Below are 21,610 nucleotides of genomic sequence, written 5' to 3'. Positions count from 1 at the left end.
GACTTCTAAACACCAATAAAATAAGGGCGAAAGTAAGCATTCAAGATTGTTCTTCAAATCAACGTAAGAAACTTTCGTAAGACTTTGGGAAAATAAATTGAGAAGACATTTTTTCTTCATGCACGTGTACATGTACATTGCTTTAATTTTGCTTTCAGACAGCTCTCGAAAATTTGAAACCAATTTTGAACCGAATCTTGTTGATCAATGTGGGACGTTTACCCTATCGGTTATGTTGTTGTTGACTGACGAATCTTACAACGGATGATTTTGACTGTCAACTTGCACCACCAACAGTTTCATCAGTTTCACCAGTTTCACGGAAGCGAAAGCCATCAGAATTTTAAAAACTTTCCTAATTTTGCAACGCCTGTTCGAATAATTCGTATTTGTAGTAGGTATTAGAAGTGGCATGAAGGTCTAAAGTTCGGTGTGAAAAGATGTTCAGTTTTGGCAAGAAACCGGCTGCTCCGAAGCGGGACAAGAAGCGCGATGCTTCCGAGGTTTGTTTTCTCTTTATTCTCAAGGGATTAGTCATCGATTCGATTTACGTTTTTCACGGAGATTTGTATTTTCGCAGTTCGGACTGTTTGGAATAGGAGACGATATGGTGGGCATCGGTGACGATGACGACGATATGGATGGTGACGATGGCGATTTGGAAGCGGAACTGGCAGCGATTGCCTCCGGTTCTGGTTCTGGGAAGAAATCCAGGCCGAAGCCCAAACCGAAGGGAAACATTGTAGCTCCGGAAGCATTGGATGCAATGGTGGCAGCTAGTTTGCGGGATGTCGGAAGTGACGAAGAGCTTTCCGATGACGATGACGATCCGGATCTGCTGAGTGAACTAGCGGAAATCTCTGGTGGACATGTGGGAAGCGATGAACCTGAAGTTGACAGAGCATCCCCTCCGAAACGATCTGCTTCAAGTGGATCGGGGGTAAAGGATCTAATTAAGTCTAGAATTGAAATGTATACCAGGGCTGAAGAAAATGCTAAAAAGGCCAATGATTCCTCCAAAGCTAGAAGATTCAATCGAGGACTGAAGACGCTAAAAGACTTATTGAAGCAAGCCGAATCTGGTAAGACGGTAGATCCCAGCGAAATACCTCCAGAAGTGAGTGTAAAGTCATCCGCCTCTGAACCTAAACCGGAACCACCAAAAGAGGAGAAGTCACCAGATGTTCCTATAGTTCCCACAAGAAAGGCTCCTGCGCCTCCTTCTATCTCTGCTCCAGTTTTTGAACCAACTACCGTTGCAAGCCCCCCTGAACCTGCAGCAGAACCAATAGCTAATCCCCAGCTAACGCTGCTCAATAATAGGAAAATACAGTATAAATCAGCTGCACTGGAAGCGAAAAAAGAGGGAAATACAGAGAAGGCTATCCAATACATCAAGATAGTCAAACAATTTGACTCGGTCATCAATGCGTTGGAAAACGGACAAGAAGTTGACCTAAGCAAAATGCCACCTCCACCAGGGGAGCTCGAAAAATCGCCACCTCCTGTGCCTCCTCGTGCTAAGAAAGAGGAAGATCACACACAAAAACATGCCGAAGTGCCTGCCATCAGTACCCCTTCCGTACAGGAAGACCCGGACCAACAACCCGAGGAGGAGGAGGAAGTGCTCATCCAAGCCACCACCGTTGCCGAAGCCCTGCAGCAAAGGCTCGAAAAGTATCAATCCGTCGAGAAGGCGGCCAAAGACGAGGGCAACGCTTCGAAGGCCCGTCGCATCGGGCGTATCGTGAAGCAGTATCAAGATGCCATCAAGCTACACAAAGCGGGGAAACCGATTCCAGTCGATGAGCTTCCCACTCCGCCCGGGTATGCGCCGATTCCTGTGGATGGACCTCCGCAGCCAGCAGTTGTTAAACCGACCCCTTCGCCGAGACCGGCCCCGGCAGTGACGCCGGTAGTTTCGCCTGGGGGAAGCTCAACTGCAGGCCCTGATGTTGCTGGTATGTATTATTTTTCGATTACCGTAAAGTGCCCTAATTCAGCGCATTTCATACAAAATTATTTTTCTATGGAATTCAGATTCATATTGCAGCAACTTTTTATGCCATTTGATACTTCTTTCATTTAAAAGAAGTTTCAATCACAAATAAAAGCAAATACCTAAGACACTTTCGCGGCGTAAAAAAATAATCAGTGGAGGCCCGTATAAATAGACGCCATTTTTCTAATTTCCTTAGCGTCCGTGCTAAGACTGTAGGGCAAAAACAAAAGCGATTTCTTTATTGAACATGTTTTATTTTTTATGCGATATATATCATGGAACTGCTTGCTATAGATACGTTTCACGGTGCTTCTACGAAATATTATTAAATATTAGCATAATTATTGAGTTTTATCCAAAAAAGTATTGCGCGAAAGTAGGTCACGGCCTTTTTCATAATGCCCTAATTCCGGCCACTGTTCTTCGCTGAACAACAAACAAGTTAAACATGCTATATTCGTCTTCACATCTGACTATTTCTCTGAAAAGTATCATAATGCATAAATACGTTGCACGTACAAACCGGAATATCCCACTTGCATGGAAATTAGAAGCGGTCGTCCAGAAACCACGTAGTATTCTAGTGGGAGAAAAAGTTTATATGTTTATAAAAATTTAAAAATTGTGTGAACAATTCTGAAAATCCGAAAAAATACCACGTGATTTATGGAAAGCCCGAAGGATTATTCTACACATCTGTGCACACAAAATTTACTTAACATTGTGAACCACAAATAACATTGCCAATGTACATTTTATTGCAACTCTGCAATTCTTATAATCTCATTGAGATAAAACACAGTGTGAATACTCAGTTTAGAAGCAGAGCGTTTTCTAAAATAAGCTGAAACTAGAAAAAATAGGACAAATTTTGATTGTTCGACTAGTATTATACTGCCCATACTCGCATAATAGTCCCATTTATATAGGAAATCCCATAGAATACGGGATTTTTGTTGGAGTATAGGCTGAATAGTAGCAATTTTATTTCACATGGGGGAAAATCTTGTATGGCGGACAGCCTCTATGCTTGGATACTAGACGTTTTTCAGAAACCAAGAGATGTTTTAAAATTATAACACTATAATACAACATTCTGTCGTCATTAGTAAGCATAAGCATAAGCATTTACGACCGTACAATTCGTAGTTGCTACTCCGTGATTGACCAAAATAATCGAAGTTGCTCAAGGAACCAAGAGATGTAGCTTGGAAGTAGATCTCAAGTGAGGAAGAGCATGCATGCATCTAGTATGCAAGTATGCAAGTAAGGGAAACCAATATTGAGCTTCTCGAGAATTTTTAGCATTTCGATCACTTCCTCTTTACTTCGAATGTTACGCGCCATGGTCTGGTACTAGTTGGGCACTTTGCGAATCTTTTCTCGAAACCACAGTGCACCAAATAAGTTGCGCGCCGAGTTGTGGGTCGGTCAAAACGATTCCAATCGCTTGCAACTTGAACACAAGAAGGTACGAACAATTTTATTCCATATGTTTTGTATCGATAAAACAATTATGATCGTTCTCCTGTTTAGGACTCGAGCCCTAAAAGTGATTCACTTCCTCGGCGAGATATTTTGACATTTCTTTGTTTACTTTTTGGCTGGCGCACAACTCGGCGCATGGGCCACCGGCGCGCAACTTGTTGAACAGTCTGCGGATTTAAGTAAAGATACGCAATATCGCCAACATGACAGTGTGCATCACATTTGAACGTATAAAACCGCTTGCTGTGATCGATCCTATTAGCACTTCCCAACGCAGTGGATTCTACATCCCACAGTTGTCACGGGAAGGATTTAGTGGGGAGGGATCATAGCTGATCATAGGGATGGATCAGGATTCACCTTGGTAAGTGATGCGATTCATGCAACCTCAGTGCAAAAAATCACCTATCAGTACTCTAAAGATAACGTGAACATACAGTAAGTCGACACTTTAAGCATCCAATCATTCAAAGTTTTTTTTAATGATAAAAAATCAGGTAAAAGGAAATGATGTACAAGAGTCTATGTCGACACACACAGTGACAAACTGTTCATATTTTGCTAAATCAATTCATTTAAATAACATTCCCACCGTTGTCATGATAAAAATACATTGAAACAAAAAAGCATGAAACGAGCTCACCAAATTGATTATCCATCCTTGATTGAGTAGCTGTAAGCTTCTTTAATCAGCTTGCTCATCTCACAAATGTGAAATATAACTCCGGCGACTCGAAAACCCATACTCGATTGCACGCAGAACGCGTGCAAACTTATTTATTTATTTATTTAGGTTTACATCAACAGACTATGTATAGTCCCAATGATATCTATCTATCTATATAAATAAAAATGGAATGGTGTTTGTATGTCACGAAATGGCTTGAAAACGGGCTATCGGATTTTGAAAATTCTACCATAGTTATGTTCCTGAGGTGTTCCGACGTGTTTGTGCATATAAAAAGTAAAGAATATTTAACGGGAAAGTTGAAAAAAACTGGAGTGAACGGAACTTCCATTTTGCACGGGACGTTTCTTGGCGTTTTTCAACAGCCTACTTGATGGCAAGACGAAGTTTGCCGGGACCACTAGTTAAAAATAAAAACAAAAATACATATTATATAACAAAACAAACATGACAAAACATTGAATATAAAAAAGTCAAGATCGTAAAACATTTCAAACTTAAAATATGTCTTCAGTCCCTCCGGCCAGCGAAAATAGTAAAAAATTTACGACGAAGCATATTTCGTGTCAGATGGAAATCGAAGATCGACGCCACACGATTAAAAACACGTTGCAGACCATGAACAGCATTGCTCAATCCATAATTGGTGCGACGAAATGGAAGCCTCATCATCGAACTATTCCGCAGTGGACGAGGTTGCACGTTCAGATGCATTTGTTGCAGGATAGCTTCGCAATCGATTCTTCCGTTTAGAGTATCGACGACGGTTAAAGCTCTACAAACGTCTCTTCGAATTCGCAAAGGTTGCAAGTCGATCAGTTGGCAGCGGCTCTCGTTACTCGGAAGGCGTAAAGGGTCTCTCCAAGGTAGCCTCCGAAGTGCAAAACGAAGAAATCTCCGTTGAACTGATTCGATTCGTTCGCATCCGTTGTTGTAGTTCGGACTCCAGACCGCAGACCCATATTCCAATGTTGCTCGAACGAGGGAACAGTATAACGCTTTCAGGCAATAGATGTCGGTAAAGTTCTTTGCAGTTCTAAAGACGAAGCCAAGCGTTCTTGATGCTTTATCGACAATATAAGCGATATGATGGGAGAATGTCAGTTGCGAATCCAACAGAACACCCAAATCCTTAACGCACTGCACTCGTTCGATTGGCGTATCAAAAATGCTATACTCGAAGATTATCGGCTGTTTCTTCCGTGAAAAAGTGATTAAGGAGCACTTTGCTGGATTGACGACTAGTCGGTTGAGATCACACCATCCAGCGAAGACGTTTATCTGGTCCTGGAGATAACGGCAATCTTCAATTGAGCATGTTCGCAGAAAATTTTTTAGGTCGTCTGCGAACGTCAGTCGACGCCCTTCCACAACAAAGTGTACGTCGTTAAAATACAAAAGGAAAATCAACGGACCCAGATGACTGCCTTGTGGTATGCCTGATGACGCGTAAAAGCAGGGTGATCGATATTCTCCTAAAGCTACCACTAATTGACGATCGGTGAGGTAAGAGCGGAACCATCTCAAAAGGCTACCTCCAACTCCAAGCCTATCGAGTTTGGCGATTGCAATTTCGTGGTTTAGCTTATCGAATGCCGCAGATAGATCGGTGTAAATCACGTCCGTCTGGGCCCGAACATTCATACTCTCAGTGATGTACGACGTAAGGCATAGCAGGTTGGTAGTAGTAGAACGGCCGATAGTGAATCCATGTTGATCAGCACTCAAATACTGTCTGCAGTGTGCGCTTAGCGAATCCATGACAACCAGCTCGAACAGTTTAGCTACAGCATTTAACGATGTAATCCCACGATAGTTGTTAACGTCTCGCTTGCTTCCTTTCTTATACACGGGAAACATTTCGGCTGTTTTCCAACAAGTCGGAAATGTACCGCTGGTTAGCGAAAGCTGAAATACCTTGAGAAGCGGTTCCAACAAGCTGCCGATCATTCTTTTCACAAAAGCAGCTGGAACACCGTCTGGCCCCGGCTTGAACGAAGTTTTGAGCTGTGATGCCGCTTTCGAGATCGTTTCTTGAGTAAGGTGTATGCTGCTAAGCGTTTGATTAGCCAAAGGCACATTGTTGGCCGCGGAATTGATGGAATCGACGGAAAGTTGTTCGTTTACAAACACACTTGCAAACTTGTTTGAGAACAGATTGCCGATTTCCTCTAGGTTAGACCCAGTAGTGCCGTTGAATGTCATGGATGATGGTAAACCAACTTCCTTCCGCTGTTCGTTCACATAATTCCAGAAGGATTTGGGATGCAATTTTAGTCGGCGCTGTATTTTACTCTGATGACGATGAAAACAGAAACGACTTAAACGCTTGTATTCATAGTTGAGTCTAACGTAGTAGCATTTCGATGACCATGTGCGAAATTTGGTAAACCGTCTGAGCGCTGCTTTCTTCTTCCTCTTCAGCAAAAGAAGATCGTTGGTCATCCACGGAACACGTGAATCGGTCCGAATGACTTTTTTAGGAACGTGCCTCTCAATGACATATGCCAGGACGTGAGAGAAGGTTAGTGCTGCATTATTGACATCCGTTATATCTAGAATGCAATCCCAATCTGTCTCGGACAACAATTCAGCTATACTATGGAAATCAGCTTTGCGAAAGTCATATGCAACAACCAATGGACTTGAGATGAAATCACGAACAACATTGGTTTCGATGGCGACTACTAGCGGCGGATGATGAGGAACAACCTTGACCAAAGGTGCAGGGGCCGTCGATATTAAAGGAGCAGTATCACGACCACTCACGAAACAGAGATCCAGGTAGCGGGCATTTTCGTTGATCACGTATTTGATCTGAGCCAGAGTAGCAGTACTGTAACAATCAAGAAGATTGACAGCACCAACGTGAAGCGAAGTGCGTTGATAATCGGAATCGTTTTCGATTAGACTTGCTTTAAGCCGGGTATGGACTCCCACAAGCACGCCACCTCCAACCGTTTTGCAGCTGTTATTCGTATTTCTATCGCAGCGGAATAGGGGAAGACGGGGTAAGAGCGCCCGCCGGGGTAAGACGGACCACCTTCAGTTTGGCATGAAAATGGCAAATTTCTTAAAAGTTCATCAAGCACTTTTCATGAACACAAGATTTTTGACATTCCGGAGCATTTAGTGTGATATGTACATCAAATTTTTCATAACAAATGTCAAAAACAAAGTTTCTGCTTGTCAATAGTGAATTTGATCTAAATTTTACAGATGCTCACTTAAGGATTTCGGAAGGGATTTTTTTGGAAAAACATAACAAATTACCCGTCCACGCTTTAACAGAAATGTGAAATATGCTTCGGTGAAGTGAAATATGAATTGTAAATATTAAGCTTTTAAATAAGGCCATAGTTGTGAAAATTGCGCAAGCGGGGTAAAACCGACCACTGTTGACGGGGTAAGACCGCCACCCCTGATTTATACCAAATAACTGTGTAAACCATTTTAAAAGTTGTAACTACGTTGTACATTACTGTTCAAGTGAAATGAAATCAATTTTATGAATAATACAAGCCAAATCCGCATAGTTTTTCCAGAATATGGGTGTTTCAAGGTACTAAAAAGTATATATTTAAGTTTTTTGAAATAATTAACCCTAAAAATGATTCAATATCCACGTTTATCAATGTAGAATTCATAAAACATTATACTTTTTAGAATCACAGGGAACTGATATATTTTATTGCAAAATTGTGTACGAAAATCGTGGTGGTCGTTCTTACCCCGTGGGTGGGCGGTTTTACCCCGTCGCTAAAAATAATCGTGATAAGACATCACTTTTTTGAAGCTTCAAGAAATAAATATTTTTTAGGAATACAACACATGTGATATTTTTTGATCATGCCCAAGGCTTCAAAATACGATATGCTGCGTCGAAAAAGGATTTATTGATTCTTGAATTAAATTGCTTAGGCGGGCGGTCTTACCCCGTCTTCCCCTACCTCGTATCCTTCTCCAAAAATGTAGCTCGAAACTGTTCGAGACTAAAACGAGAAATGAAAAACTTCGGCGACGGCGCAAAACAAAACGATTTTTCTGATGAAGATGAAACGAGACCAAAACTCAAACCCTCAAGAGCACAAATCTAGAGCATCAAATCTAGACAGTAGTTCAAGCTGAAGACTTGATTGATTACCGAGTGACTAATTGATCAAGCTTTCAGTCCAATCTGCTGTCCGGCTCTCCATATCCGTGCTCCTGAAAATCTCAATACAACATTCTGTAGTTATTAGTTTATACAAAACATAACGTTATTATGTTATGTTAATTAATTAATTAATTAATGTTAATTAATTATGTTAATATCTCAATTAATGAGACTTTTAACTCAGGTCGATAAAAAAATATGACGTTTATGTCTTCACAGATTTTGAAATCAGAGAAATGTTTTCTAAGGGCTCTACCCCATTTATTATAAATGGCATATTTAAAAAAAGAAAATTCATTTATTAGTTTAGCCATTGACATTTTGTCTAAGACAAGTAAAGTTTACTGAAAGAAAAGGCAAATATTGCCAATGAATTTTAAGTACAAAAAAGTCTCCAGCGATATTCTTAACCTAAGATGTGACCTGTAACATACTTTAATAGGGAAATATTAAGAAAGACACGTTGCTTTTTCTAAGGTATATTAGGATCATATCATAGGCTTAGAATATGAAAGGAGACTTGCTCTCAGAGTTTTTCAACGATTTACAATGCTGTTAATACAGCTGTCCCTTCATATCCTTAACGGATTTCAGTAGGTACATCATAATGGCTGGTACGCTGATCATAAGTACTGTGCAAAAGGATAGGACAAGAAATGGCCAAGGAATAATTTTGCTACCGAAATTACTTGAGCTGTAGGTACTTGCTCTATATGATGCCATTAAGTTTTTTCGTTTGAAGGTAATATGAGACATAACTCGTTAAGAAAATTAATTAATTAAATAATTAATTAAAATGATCAGAAATGGGCTTTTCTGATAAGCTGTTAAGCTGTTAAGCCTACTGGCTAAAGGAGGAGTTTGAATTAACCAAAACGTTTCTTATTTTGTTTTAGCATTTTCTAGATAACATGAAAACTCTTGAAATTTTCTGTGTAAATTCTTTTTTTTTCAATTCGTTTATTTAAAGGCTCATACGCCGTAGCTTAACAGAGCCGATTACTGTTCAGATCAGAGATCCGATAATGCTTTATTTTTTCACCAGGAGGTGAACCGATTTCCGTTAGACCAGTGTTTGGGAAACACTGATCCGAGCAAGTCTGTAAAATCTTGCACAACATAAGAACAATTTCTGCCTTTTTAAGGCGTATTTTGTTCGACCAATAGGAGGCTCAAAATGATCTGCCTTGAAATTGTTTGGAAAAAAAAATAAGTTTGATGCGCCGCAACCTAGTGTTCGAAACCAAATGAACGTGGTTTTTGCACCGTGAGAACCATGCTTCTGTGACACCCCGGGGTCATCAAAAATCCTTAAATTACCTTGCTGCAAATTATGATCGTTCAAATTGTGGTTGATTAAAATTTCTTCAGTGTTACATCTAATTGTCTGTGGGGTAGAATATGAATATTTTTAGCTTTGTTGTTTTGTCCCTTGGTTTATATTATAGGTCTTTTTTATTTTTTTATAACATCAAATTTCAGGTCCCAGTAAAGCACCCAAACCGCCTCAAACTCAGAACGAAAAGCAAATTGCCCTTTTGCTGGAGCGTCAGAAGGAATTTCGACAAGCAGCCGTGGAAGCCAAAAATGCTGGCGAACTAGAGGAAGCCAAGGAATACTTACGAGTATTCAAAGGCTTGGAGAAGCTGATTGATACCGCTCGCGGTGGCATTCCCATCGATATGAACACTATCCCAATAGCACCGAAGAAGCGAGCATCACTGGAAGATTCCTTCACGCTTGTCGCCGAAGAGGATTGCACCCCGACGGACGATGCGGACGTAGATCTGAACACGCGGCTCGAGGAGCAACTGTCGAAGCAGCTGATCATGTGCAGGAACACCAGGGACCATCATCGGGCCATGGGTGACGTTGCGGGAACCAATCGGTTCGAGAACTTAGCCCTTAGTGTACAAAAAGATCTGGATTTTGTGAGATTAGCTCATCGGAAGCGATTACCGATTCCCAAGTTCCACTACGAAATGAAGCAGTTCAATGTGGTCAAATGTAATACGGATTTGACCGATAATGAAGTGGAGGTTACGATAGTTAGGGGTATCAACTATAACGTTCCCAATCCGAAGGAAGTGGATACGTATGTAAAGCTAGAGTTTCCTTATCCACAGGTAAGTGTTTTACAGAAGCCATAGAGTTGAAGTACATTAGAACCTCGTTTTACAAAATCTTTTTTTATTTGCATAAATTTAATTTACGTATTTTTTCACGGAGTTCGTAAATTGAGTCAAAATGCAATCCCTTACCTTTTAAACGTAACCCGTTCATAGATCTGGTTACTTCATTCCAGAGTATAGTCATCAGATCTATGAGCGCGATCTATGAGCCTTTGAACATCTTTGCACCAGGAAGTTTAGAGCTTTGATTTTATTTGTATTGTATTAAAGAGATGTCCTGAGCCTTTATATCTACATGCGTAGCGGGTGGAATATTGGACGATTATTGATGTAGTAAGTGGTCTTAGTAATTCAATGAAGTAAGCCTTATGAAATCAAAAAAAAAAAAATGTTGGAAAAACTGATTGTGCACAATCTGGGTCAACCAAGAACATATAGATCTTCAAACTGATGAGCACAATTTGTTACAAATGGAAGACTTTGGAATTAAGTACTTACTTTTGATGGCGCTACGTCCTCCAAGACATGACCTGGGTCACAATATTACGCCAACAAATTCGGTCCATGGCTGCTTGCCTCCAGTTTATCGATCGTCTCACACTTTCAAGACCTTGCTCCTCTTGGTCAAACCAACTAGCTCGTTGCGTCCCTCTTCGTCTTGTACCTGCCAGATTCTAGATGAATGCCATTTTTGCGGGATTGTTGTCCGGCATTCTCACAACGTAATAGAGATGTACCGAATATTCGGCCGGCCGAATATTCGGGCCAAATATCTCGATTATTTTGATTTTGCCGAATATTCGGTCTGCCGAATAATGAAACCTGTTATTCGGCCGAATAGGCCGAATAGTGATTGAATAATAACAAAATAAAATAAATTGTAACAAAACAGTATGTTTCATACGAAGGAAAATTAAAAAAAAAAAGATTAATTTATTCAAGTGATGATACATGGTATGATGGTACATCAAATTTTCCTTTTGATGGATTCCATGGATGTAGTTTGATGATAAATGTTTAAAAATGTGAGAATTTTTCCGGTCTACGGCATTACGATGCTGCTCAATATACAAGCCATTCAATATTTCACTCATTGCATGGATTGTATTGTTTGCATTATTTTTACGTATTCTGAAAGTGCTTTTCATCTTGGCTTTGTAAAAAATATGGAAACAACGAAAATTCATATTTTTGCATTTATTACACTGCGGAACACGTTTTTGTCTCAAGCACCAAAATACCGCTATTCACTCAATTAAGGGTTGTTGAATCTATTGCCGTTTTCAGAAATATCATAGCACGTCTAGTTTTTGAGATATTGGCTGTTGAAAATGCAAAAAATGACTATTTTAGCCAACTTGCATGCAAGTTTGCCAGCTTGTATGGCAATTTATTTGCTTAATTTACCATAGAATTCAAACTTTATCTTTATAACAATACTTATCGGCAAACTTTCTAATACTTTCGATGCGGAAAAATTATTTTTTGATGGTTTTAAAAAGTATTGTATTTTCCCATATAAGAGAAACGAAGAATTTTATATGGAGACAGAAAACATGTCGAAAAAATCGGTTTAATTTAAATTTAATCGCGCAATTTCAACCAAATTTATTCCAAAATAAAAGTTTAAGTGCAAAATAGCATGCTCAGTGGATTTGATCACAAAAAATTACGATAAATTATACTTTAAATTTCATATAAACATCAATAAAATCAATGTTTTATACAACTTTGGTGACCTGTAGCTAAAAATTGTGACGTGCTGGAACATTTCTGAAAATGGCATCAGATTCAGCAATCTCAAATCTACTCGAGACACATATTTTGATCCTTGAGACACGCAAAAATGTCATTTTTGTTACGCAGTGTTATCGGTTGTGCCACTAAAGGAACACATGTGACTATAGAAGCCCCTGAGAGAGAGGAGACAGCTCACTGACAACTGGCTTGTTTTCTTGGCTTCTTTGATTTCTTCTTCTCATGTTTGAGTTGTGCACAATGGTTCGAAGAGCACAAATATTTAAATAAACAACGATTTTATATGCGAGAGCACAAGAAAACACAATAAAAAATTTCTAATTCCTGTTCCAATAGCTTTACGGCGTAGGCAAACAAAAAAAAACATAATCGTATTTTTACAAAACTTTTTACTTTATAGAAAGGCTGTCGATTAATTCCAAAAAGTTCTTAATTCTTCATTTAGTTTATTTAAAAAAACAGAGTTTCTCTACTATAGGAACAATAGGTGTACTATAGGTGCAAGTGAGCTAGAATTTTAAGCAAAAAATCATTTATTGAACAAAATCGAGCTGTGAATCATTGGTACTTAGATAGATAGCTCCTGACCTTCATGTAAAAAAATATTTTGCAACGATTTATAGGAAAACGGTTGTAAAAAGCTACTAGTGCGAATATAGGGGACTGTCTACTAAGGGAACACCGACCCTATGCGATGTATTTGCTCCAATTAATATGGAGCACTTACAGAAGTCGGATGAGAAATAAAGCGACGTATTAACCTAGTTCCTTAAAAATTCATATGGATCAAATCTGCAATCAATACGATACAAATCCCTTTCTTCAAAAATATAAATCCTCAGAACTTTTGACTTTTGTTTTTTCTTCACACTGTTTCAAAAGCTTAAAACGATCATTTCGATCAATGCTTTACCGTGGAAGCTATCCCTATCTAAAAACTAGGTGTTATTCGACCGAAATTAAGGGTTTTATTCGGCCGAATATTGAGTCATTATTCGGCCGAATGTTCGGCCGAATATTCGTTTGGCCGAATAATAATTTCTCAACTATTCTGTATTCGGCCGAAAGCCGAATAGTGCTATTCGGTACATCTCTACAACGTAACACCCTTCACCCATCGTACCCTTCCAGCTTTGGTGACATTCTGGATACTGGGTTCACCGTAGAGTTGCGCAAGGTCGTGGTTCATTCATCTCCTTCACACGCCCTTCTCAGATACTCCGCGAAAGATCGTTCTAAGCACACGTCATTCCTAACGCTTGCAGCCAGTATTGGCCACTAGGAATTCAAGTTAAAAATGAACCCCGTTGGTTTGCATGAGGTAAAAACACTTTCCAGCTGCTTTGTTGCTCTTGAGCTGTTTGCTAGCATCCTTAACTTCACTTATTGTGGGAGTTGTCAAAACTCCCTCATCCGCCGCAACGATGAAGCCATTCATCCTGCTACCTTGGTCTTCCTACTCTACGATATTCAGGTGTTCATCGTAGTGCTGCTTTCATCTTTGAATCACCTCACGTTCGTCCGTCAAGATATCTCCCTCTTTATCCCGGCACATTTCGGCTCGCTGCACAAAGCCTTTGCGGGATGCATTGAGTTTCTTGTAAAACTGCCTTTGCTTCTGTTTGTATCGTTCCACATTTTGAAGGGTACCTTGCTGCAGCATCATCGCCCGCGCTGCATTCTTCTCACCCAAAACCGTGTGACACTCCTCGTCGAACCAACCGTTCCGTCGATTTTCTTCCACGAACCCAATGACACCTTCTGATGCATTGTTAATGGTTGCTTTGACACTGCGCCAGCAGTCCTTAAGAAGGGCTTCGTTGAGCTCTCCCTCATCTGGCAACGCTGATTCAAGGCTTTGCGTGTAATCAGTTGCGTCTTCGGATAGCTTGAGTCGTTCAAGGTTGTACCGTGGCGGGCGCCGGTACCGAATGTTGTTCACAACGGAAAGTCTTTGGCGTACTTTAACTTTTACAAGATAGTGGTCCGAATCGATGTTTGCGCCACGATAGGTTCGATTATATCCGAGAAGTGTCATCCATCAAGGAGGCAGGCGGAGCAAGAAAGGCTGAATCGTGCACAGCTAGATCCATGGTGGTTGCCCTACTATCGCGTTCACGCAAGATTAGTATGAAAGGCCGTTCTTCAACTACACAATCATCAACGTACACTGTCCACACAAAGGGAGACCCGACGACGAGAAGGAGACGTTTTACGCGCTGCTCGAGCAGATATATGACATATGCTTGACGTGAAAATCGTTGTTAGTGACATGAACGCACAGGCACAGACTGGTGTTCGAGCGGAACAGTCTGCACGCTATATCGAACGACAACGGCCAACTATGCGTTAACTTTGCATCCTCTCGTTGTATGATAGTCTGAAGCACCTTTTTCTCACTTTTGTGCATAAGGCCAGCTGGAGATCACCCGATAATCAAACCGAAAACCTAATCGACTACGTTCTAATCGACGAAAAATTCTTCTCCGACATTACCAATGTTCGCACATACCACAGTGCGAATATAGATTCGGACCACTACCTAGTTGATGTATGTATGTGCTCAAAACTTTCGACGGTGACCAACACCGCGGCTCAACATCGAGCGGCTACGGGACTCAGAAGTAGTCCAAGAAAATGCGCAGCAGTTTGAAGTGGCCCTTCCAATGGAAGAGCAGCTAGGCGCCGTCATTCTTGAAGAAGGCTGGAGGCACATACGATCCGCCATAGGTAGCACCGCAACAACAGCACTAGGTCCAGCGGCCCCGAATCAGAGAAACGACTGGTACAATGGCGATATCGAGCAGTTGAAGAATGAGAAGAATGTTGCATGAGCGAGGATGCTGCAACATCGCACGTGAACGAACGAGGCCCGGTATAAACAGGCACGGAACAGACAAAACTCGATTTTTCGGAGAAAGAAGCGCCATCAAGAAGAACGAGATCGTGAAGCGATGGAAGAGCTGTTCCACGCTAAAGACACAAGAAAGTTTTACGAGAAGCTTAACCGTTCATGCAAAGGCTTTGTGCCACAAGCCGGTATGTGCAGAGACTGTTACTGAAATCTTCTCACGAACGAACGTGAGGTAGTCGAAAGGTGGCGGCAGCACTACGATGAGCACCGAATGATTTCCGCCTTCAGATCTTCAAGAGATTGGACAGTTGAAAAACAACAAAGCCGCTAAAATGGACCAACTATCGAGCGAGCTTCTAAAATACACTGGCCATAGTTATTGGTTATTTCCAAGAGGGAGGTTGAAGTATTACCGGAGGAGTGCTTCCATCCACTTCTGTAGTCCATATACAAAAAGGGTGACAAGTTGGATTGCGTGTTATCGTGCGATCACAATTTTGAGCGCCACCTACAAGGTACTCTTCCAAATTTTATGCCGCCGTCTATCAATTGCTAGAGAATTCGTTGGGCAATATCAGGCAGGATTAATGGGCGAACGAACAACAACGGACCAGACATTCGCCATGCGCCAGGTGTTGCAGAAATGCGAATACAATGTACCAACGCATAATTTTTTTCATCGGCTTTCAATCGATCTATGATACATTTGATAAAGAACAGCTATAGTAGATTATGCACGAATACGGCTTCCCGGATAAACTGATAAGATCGATCAAGGCGGCGATGGAGGAGTGATGTGCGTAGTCCGAGTATCAGGGACACTCTCGAGTCTCCTTCAATCTTGCAGAGGGTTACTGCAAAATGATAGCTTTTCGTGTTTACTGTTCAACATTGCGTTGGAGGGTGTGATAAGAAGAGCGGGGACAGACACGAGTGGCTCAATCTTCAGAAACTCCGTTCAGCTACTTGGTTTCGCCGATGACATTGATATTGCAGCACGCAACTTTGAGACGATGGCGGAAACGTACATCCGACTAAGGGCTGAAGCTAGGCGAATCGGATCCGATCAATGTGCTGGAATTCTTGCCTTCCTTAGTCTCCGCAGAATTCTTCGATCGAGCAAAGTTCGCCATCGTACGGAGTTAACCGAGACAACCTAAAGTCGCATGAAAGTTCACGTAATAACTCGTTTATTCATACAAATTACATCAAACTCGCAACACACGGTGGGTGAAATCGTCAGATTGATGAGTTTCCTCGCATAAAACGCTGTTTTATGAGTATGAGTACATTTGTACATTTTGTTTTGTCTCGTACACTCGTACAAAGTAAGTCGAATCAATCCGTAGCAGCTGTCAAATCAACGTTTGTTATCATACGTTAAGTCGCTTGCGATCACAGGTTAGTTCGGAAGAAAAGTAATACACTCGCATTGTATGTTATTGTTCATCACATTATAAATGCACGTATATTGCCTCCACTTTTGTACGTAGAAGGCCTTATCGCAACATCTTATAAGTTAAATTTTGCACATACAAAGCCTCCAGGTGATTTCGTTATACGTACATTTTGGTTGTCTGGGAACTATCTACAAGACGCTGATTAGACCGGTACTTCTCTATGGGCACAAAACATGAACCCTACGTGCAGAGGATCAACGCGCCCTTGGTTTTTCTCGAACGGAAGGTATTGCGAACTATCTACGGCGGAGTGCAGATGGAAGACGGAACGTGGAGATGGCGAATGAACCTTGAATTGGACCAGCTGCTTAGAGAACCAACCTTACTCTATCTTACAATATGTTTGCCTCCAGACACCTCCGCTACAGGGTGTGTGATGTACCTGCTCTCCAACAACGGGCAGCCATGGACCGAGTCGAATAGAGGCGTTTTCTACGTACAGCAAAGACCACCCAGGCCTTAGCCTGACTGGTATGGTTAGTAAGTCGTCAATCAATCAAAATGTGGCCAACTTGTGATTCAGTCTGTTGAAATGTTCTCCAGGTGTACCGATACGGGAGGCTGCGCTGGTAGTAGGTACTACGTATGGCCACGTTCTTGGAGGCGGCGAAATCAATGAGTCCATGGCCGTTTTCGTTCGTAAGCTGGTGAGCACTGAACATCCATATAATCGGTCTGGTCTGAATTCGAGAGCGTTGAGATCTCCAATAACGATTTTGAATTTAGTGCATGTCCTGAAATATTTAAAGAATTTAACCACATTTAACTGTTAATTTTGGTGAATACAATCGAAGTTTTAAGTCATCCAAGAACTTCAGGAAAGATGAGTCATTAGATCTACAAAATATTTTAAGTTAGTTATGTATCCGCAAGCGACGGGAAAAGCATGCTCACAGTAATTAAAGAAAGTAAAGTTCATAGAATCTAGTAAGAAATTGATGGGAAAAGTGTTCTTCTTTGACCTCTAGGAAGGTGTGTAGATGCGAAGATTCATTGATTTTCTCAGATTTCCGCGGATAATCGACAACCCCGATTGAAATGGACCGATGCACGAGTTCATTATTTGACGTTTTAGCGGTGCCGTATTATTTATGTGGTCATGGAAACCAGTGAATTCGACACCGCTCAAACGTCAAATTAGTGAACTATAATATTAATAATAAAAATGATAGTAATACAAGTATACAACCTAGGGGCTGGACAGCTTTTGCTTTTGAGCAAACTCCCAAGTGAATTTCAGAGCAACTCTGAGTAACTCTCGTTGCTTTTTCCATGTGCGGTTAGCAACCCAGATAGCAACCTGTTTTTTTTGGCAACTGTTGCAGTCAATGACTTGTGGTTACGAAGACAAGACAATTTTACTTTAAGCGAAGTAAGCACTTCAGAAAAGTAATCGCCTATCTCGATGCGTGGGAAATTTCTTGCAAGAAATGCTCAAGAAAGGCATTTTTCTTTGATCGCAGTACGCAGTTGAAAAGAAATGTCAATTCCAATGGAGCTCACTATGGACCGATGCACGAGTTCACTATTTGACGTTTGAGCGGTGCCGTGTTATTTACGTGACCATAGCAACGAGTGAATTCAGCACCGCTCAAACGTCAAATTAGTGAACTCGTGCATTGGTCCATACGAAATTTCTTGACCATTTCTTGGGCAGAAATTTTTACTTTTCTTGAGCGGAACAGCATACTTAGCTTTAGGTACGAAAGTATTTTTGATACCGAGCCTCAGGACTTTCGCCTGTTTGATACTGAGCCTCAGGACCAGGGATTGAATCCTGAAAAAATTGAGAGAATCTCTCACGTATCGCTCTCTGTAACTATCATAACATGCTGCACATTATGAGAGACGGTTTATCGTATACTGCTACAAGTTTGATCAGATTGGGGGGATAGTAGTGCATGATAAAACCCCTCTAAACATGCTCCAAGCCTGGGGGCACTATTGCTATTGGAAGTTCGTGGATTTTTTATCGTGCCAGTAAAGAAAAACCCCTATCCCCAACGGTAAACAAGTGAGAAAAATGGATTTTATCATAGCTCTCTCTTTGGGGCTCTCGCTCGCTGCTTCCATTTATCAGACTTGTTACACCTTGCGATACAATGACGATCGTGGACCGCAACAGATGGGATGTTTTTCTTTGCTTGCTTTGATCGTGCTTCATACTCAAATGAGAGCGAATTCTGCAATGCCTGCTCAGGACTTTCGCTGGAATGGAATATAGTATTCTGTGCCAAAATACTATTGGATTCGGATGCCCAAATCAGTTTGTGTAGGGTACTGAGCTACGCCCCGCTTTAGGCTAGAAAGCTTTTCGTGAGGAATGTTTTTCTACATAATGGACGTTGGATTGGCTTGCTGTTTAGTGTGCTTCCTTCAAATAGCAAAGGTTCCCTGCGAACTTAAAAGATTCGATGGCTCTATTACAACACCATTAATATTAACGACTTTCAGTAGAATCTATCGTTTAAGCTTAATATCAAAAAGGGGGTTCCTAACTGAATATAAAAAGACTTCACGCAGAGATTATGAAAGAAAACGATACGATTTTCTAAATGTTTTCTTCATTAATCATTCAATTACCACGAATCAATAACACAATTCAACATATAAATACATTTTATTCTGCTTAATAATGGTAATTTCCTTCTAAATTGACGAAATTTCACTTCCATGTTCAACAATTCAACATGGAGAAATGCATTCGATCTATTGTAAATAGTTTTGTTTTGCTCACTTCCAGCGGGACACCCAAATTAGGACCACTGTCGTACCAAATTATTGGTTATTCAGTTCTTTGTTACCGAGAAACACGTGACGTATTGAATGCACACTTGGTGTCAGTTGTTTTTCAGATCCAAATAGATAATCCTAATTAGCTTTGAGCAAAATGTGAGTAAATCAAGCTTGCTCAGATTTCAAAGTGTTGCTCTGTGCAGGGCTGTCCCGCCCCGTGTATACAACTAGACTCAATTTAAGAAACAATTAAACAATTCAATTTACGAATCCCTGACCTAGTTCGTAAATTGAGATCCCAGTGTATTCAGATAGCTAATTTATTTTAAAAACTCTTTAGGATGACCCTCTGAAAGTGAAAACCGCTCTGGTGAGGGACACGGACAATCCGGAATATAACCATCGGCAGAGCGTCGAAATACACAGGAGTCAACGGGCGTGTCAGCGGATATTCAAAAGACAAGCCATCAAATGCGAAGTCTTTTCGAAAGGGTGAGAATCGGGCGTTTCGTTAGATGCATTTGACTCGAACAGGGACATGAAAGTTTAATCTAATCAAATTGCATTTTACTGTTTTTGAAACGTGTGAAGAGACATACAACAGCACAGTGAGAACAAAAAAAAAGCGTTTCATCGCATCAAGCACCTCAACCTCTAACGTCGTTTCACAACTTGTACACGTTTAGAAAATCTTCTCTATAGGATGTAGTGTTCTGCTGTGTCCATCAATCCTCTATTCTGGTTGAAAACGTTTCGTGTGTTACCGACAGATGAATGCAGGATTGAAGTGATGCTAATGCTGTGCGAAAAAAAATCGTTATGATAGGGCTATCAGATTATCGAGTATTTTCACGGAATGTTAGTGCTACGTATGATCACCCTATCTGAAACACTGCGCTTTGTAGGTCAATAGCAGTTTTTTCTCCTTTCTCTTCCGTTTCATTTTCGGTCGCTTATGACGAATCACATCCGGTGTATATCCTACGCGAAAACGAAACCCGCTTTCGCCGTGCGTGATGATGAATCGCGCGCTGTCCGATGATAACGGACGATGACAACGACAACGGCGCCATTCTCAGATGTTGGGGTGCTGGATGCTTCCGGTGCTGCAGTTGTTGTCCATCACCATCGTCCAGGTCTAGCATTTTTTCATCCTCTTGTTTCAGTGGGTTTCTTCGCTCGGATACACTCATCGGTACGGTCACGGTGAAGCTGCAGCCACTGGAGACGCAGTGTGAGATTCATGATTCATTCCCGGTAGGTTATTTGAATTTTAAAAGGAGATGGTTTTTACTGTTCTTAAACACTTTCATGAAAATTTCCAACCGAACTAATCTTATTGTATACCGGCTATAATTATTCGTTTTCAAGTTTTTGTTTCTCCCAAACTTATCAATTCTTCGAGTCCTGAGAAAAATGTACGGCTTTCATTAATGCATATACAATTTTTCCATTCTTCTACCTCCAATGTGTGACCGTCGGTGTCCGTTTCTCCAGCTGATGGACGGTCGTAAAACAGTCGGCGGTAAGCTGGAAGTGAAGATACGTGTTCGGAATCCGATCCTGACCAAACAGATCGAGCAGATAAACGAAAAGTGGCTGATTATCGATGCATGAGTTGATCCACCATCAGCGCCCCTGAGGAACCGATAGCCGCACTAGGATTGCATTTGTTATGCTGTGAACAGTACAGGCTAAGGCTGGGGGATTCATTGATAGATGATGTGAGATTCTCTGCCTAAATTAGCAAACACAAAAAAAGGAACGTAATCTAAGCGACAGACTACTACATAGAGATATTCGAACGACGCAGCAAAACATTTCACGGAGTTTGGCAAGCCGTTCAACCTACGTGATAGGAGAACTATCTAGATGATGGAAAATACGCTTTAATCTTTTATTATATGTTAATCGAGTGATTGTTAGTAGCGAAAATAAAATGATGTCGGGTTGTGATGAGCGATGGGACAGCTTTACCTTGTAAAGATAATCTTGAAAAAGAATAAAAGTGCTTATGTTGTACGAAATATTTATTTGATTTTGTGAAAATATCCTATATTTCTTGATAGAAATTCTGTCTTTTGTTATGAAAATGTCTTAGTATTCAAAATAGTCTTATGGGCAAGTGGGTGATGGAATTCGCATAGTTGAGATTCTTCAAATTCTAGACACTTTAAATTTCAACAAATTAAGTCGTGTATGTTTTTTTAGCTTGACTCTCACCAAATATAAGCAGTATGCTAAAACGATTTTTTTATGTTGAAGAAAAAAATTCTGAAAAAGTTTTTGAAAAATGTCTCTTTACTTTTCACTTGTCCCACAAGTGGGGCAAGTGA

At 40.8% G+C, this 21,610-nt stretch overlaps 1 protein-coding gene across 2 annotated transcripts; it reads left to right on the top strand.

Annotated features, from left to right (window-relative positions):
- Positions 1 to 262: 262 nt before the first annotated feature.
- On the top strand, positions 263 to 21,301 carry LOC5565494 (coiled-coil and C2 domain-containing protein 1-like). 2 transcript variants are annotated; one of them, XM_001649791.2, is made up of 6 exons: positions 263 to 503; positions 581 to 1,961; positions 9,817 to 10,460; positions 19,615 to 19,766; positions 20,354 to 20,531; positions 20,772 to 21,301. In XM_001649791.2, the coding sequence occupies exons 1-6, from the start codon at positions 441 to 443 to the stop codon at positions 20,889 to 20,891; spliced, it is 2,538 nt and encodes an 845-aa protein (XP_001649841.1). In that variant the 5' UTR covers positions 263 to 440; the 3' UTR covers positions 20,892 to 21,301. The 2 variants fall into 2 exon arrangements, with proteins under 2 accessions (XP_001649841.1, XP_001649840.1); XM_001649790.2 differs by having other exon boundaries at positions 264 to 503; positions 20,441 to 20,531.
- Positions 21,302 to 21,610: the final 309 nt, after the last annotated feature.

This window comes from Aedes aegypti, chromosome 3 (genome assembly GCF_002204515.2).
Source record: "Aedes aegypti strain LVP_AGWG chromosome 3, AaegL5.0 Primary Assembly, whole genome shotgun sequence".
NCBI lineage: Eukaryota > Metazoa > Arthropoda > Insecta > Diptera > Culicidae > Aedes > Aedes aegypti.
This window is presented reverse-complemented; position numbering and strand designations above follow the sequence as displayed.

What these genes read in the sequence shown, in the direction of transcription:
- LOC5565494 (XM_001649791.2), top strand. Translation starts at nt 441, where the DNA reads ATGTTCAGTTTTGGCAAGAAACCGGCTGCTCCGAAGCGGGACAAGAAG. An exon ending in TGCAGGCCCTGATGTTGCTG is followed by an intron (nt 1,962 to 9,816) that starts GTATGTATTATT and finishes ATCAAATTTCAG; the next exon opens with GTCCCAGTAAAGCACCCAAA. An exon ending in TAGAGTTTCCTTATCCACAG is followed by an intron (nt 10,461 to 19,614) that starts GTAAGTGTTTTA and finishes AAAACTCTTTAG; the next exon opens with GATGACCCTCTGAAAGTGAA.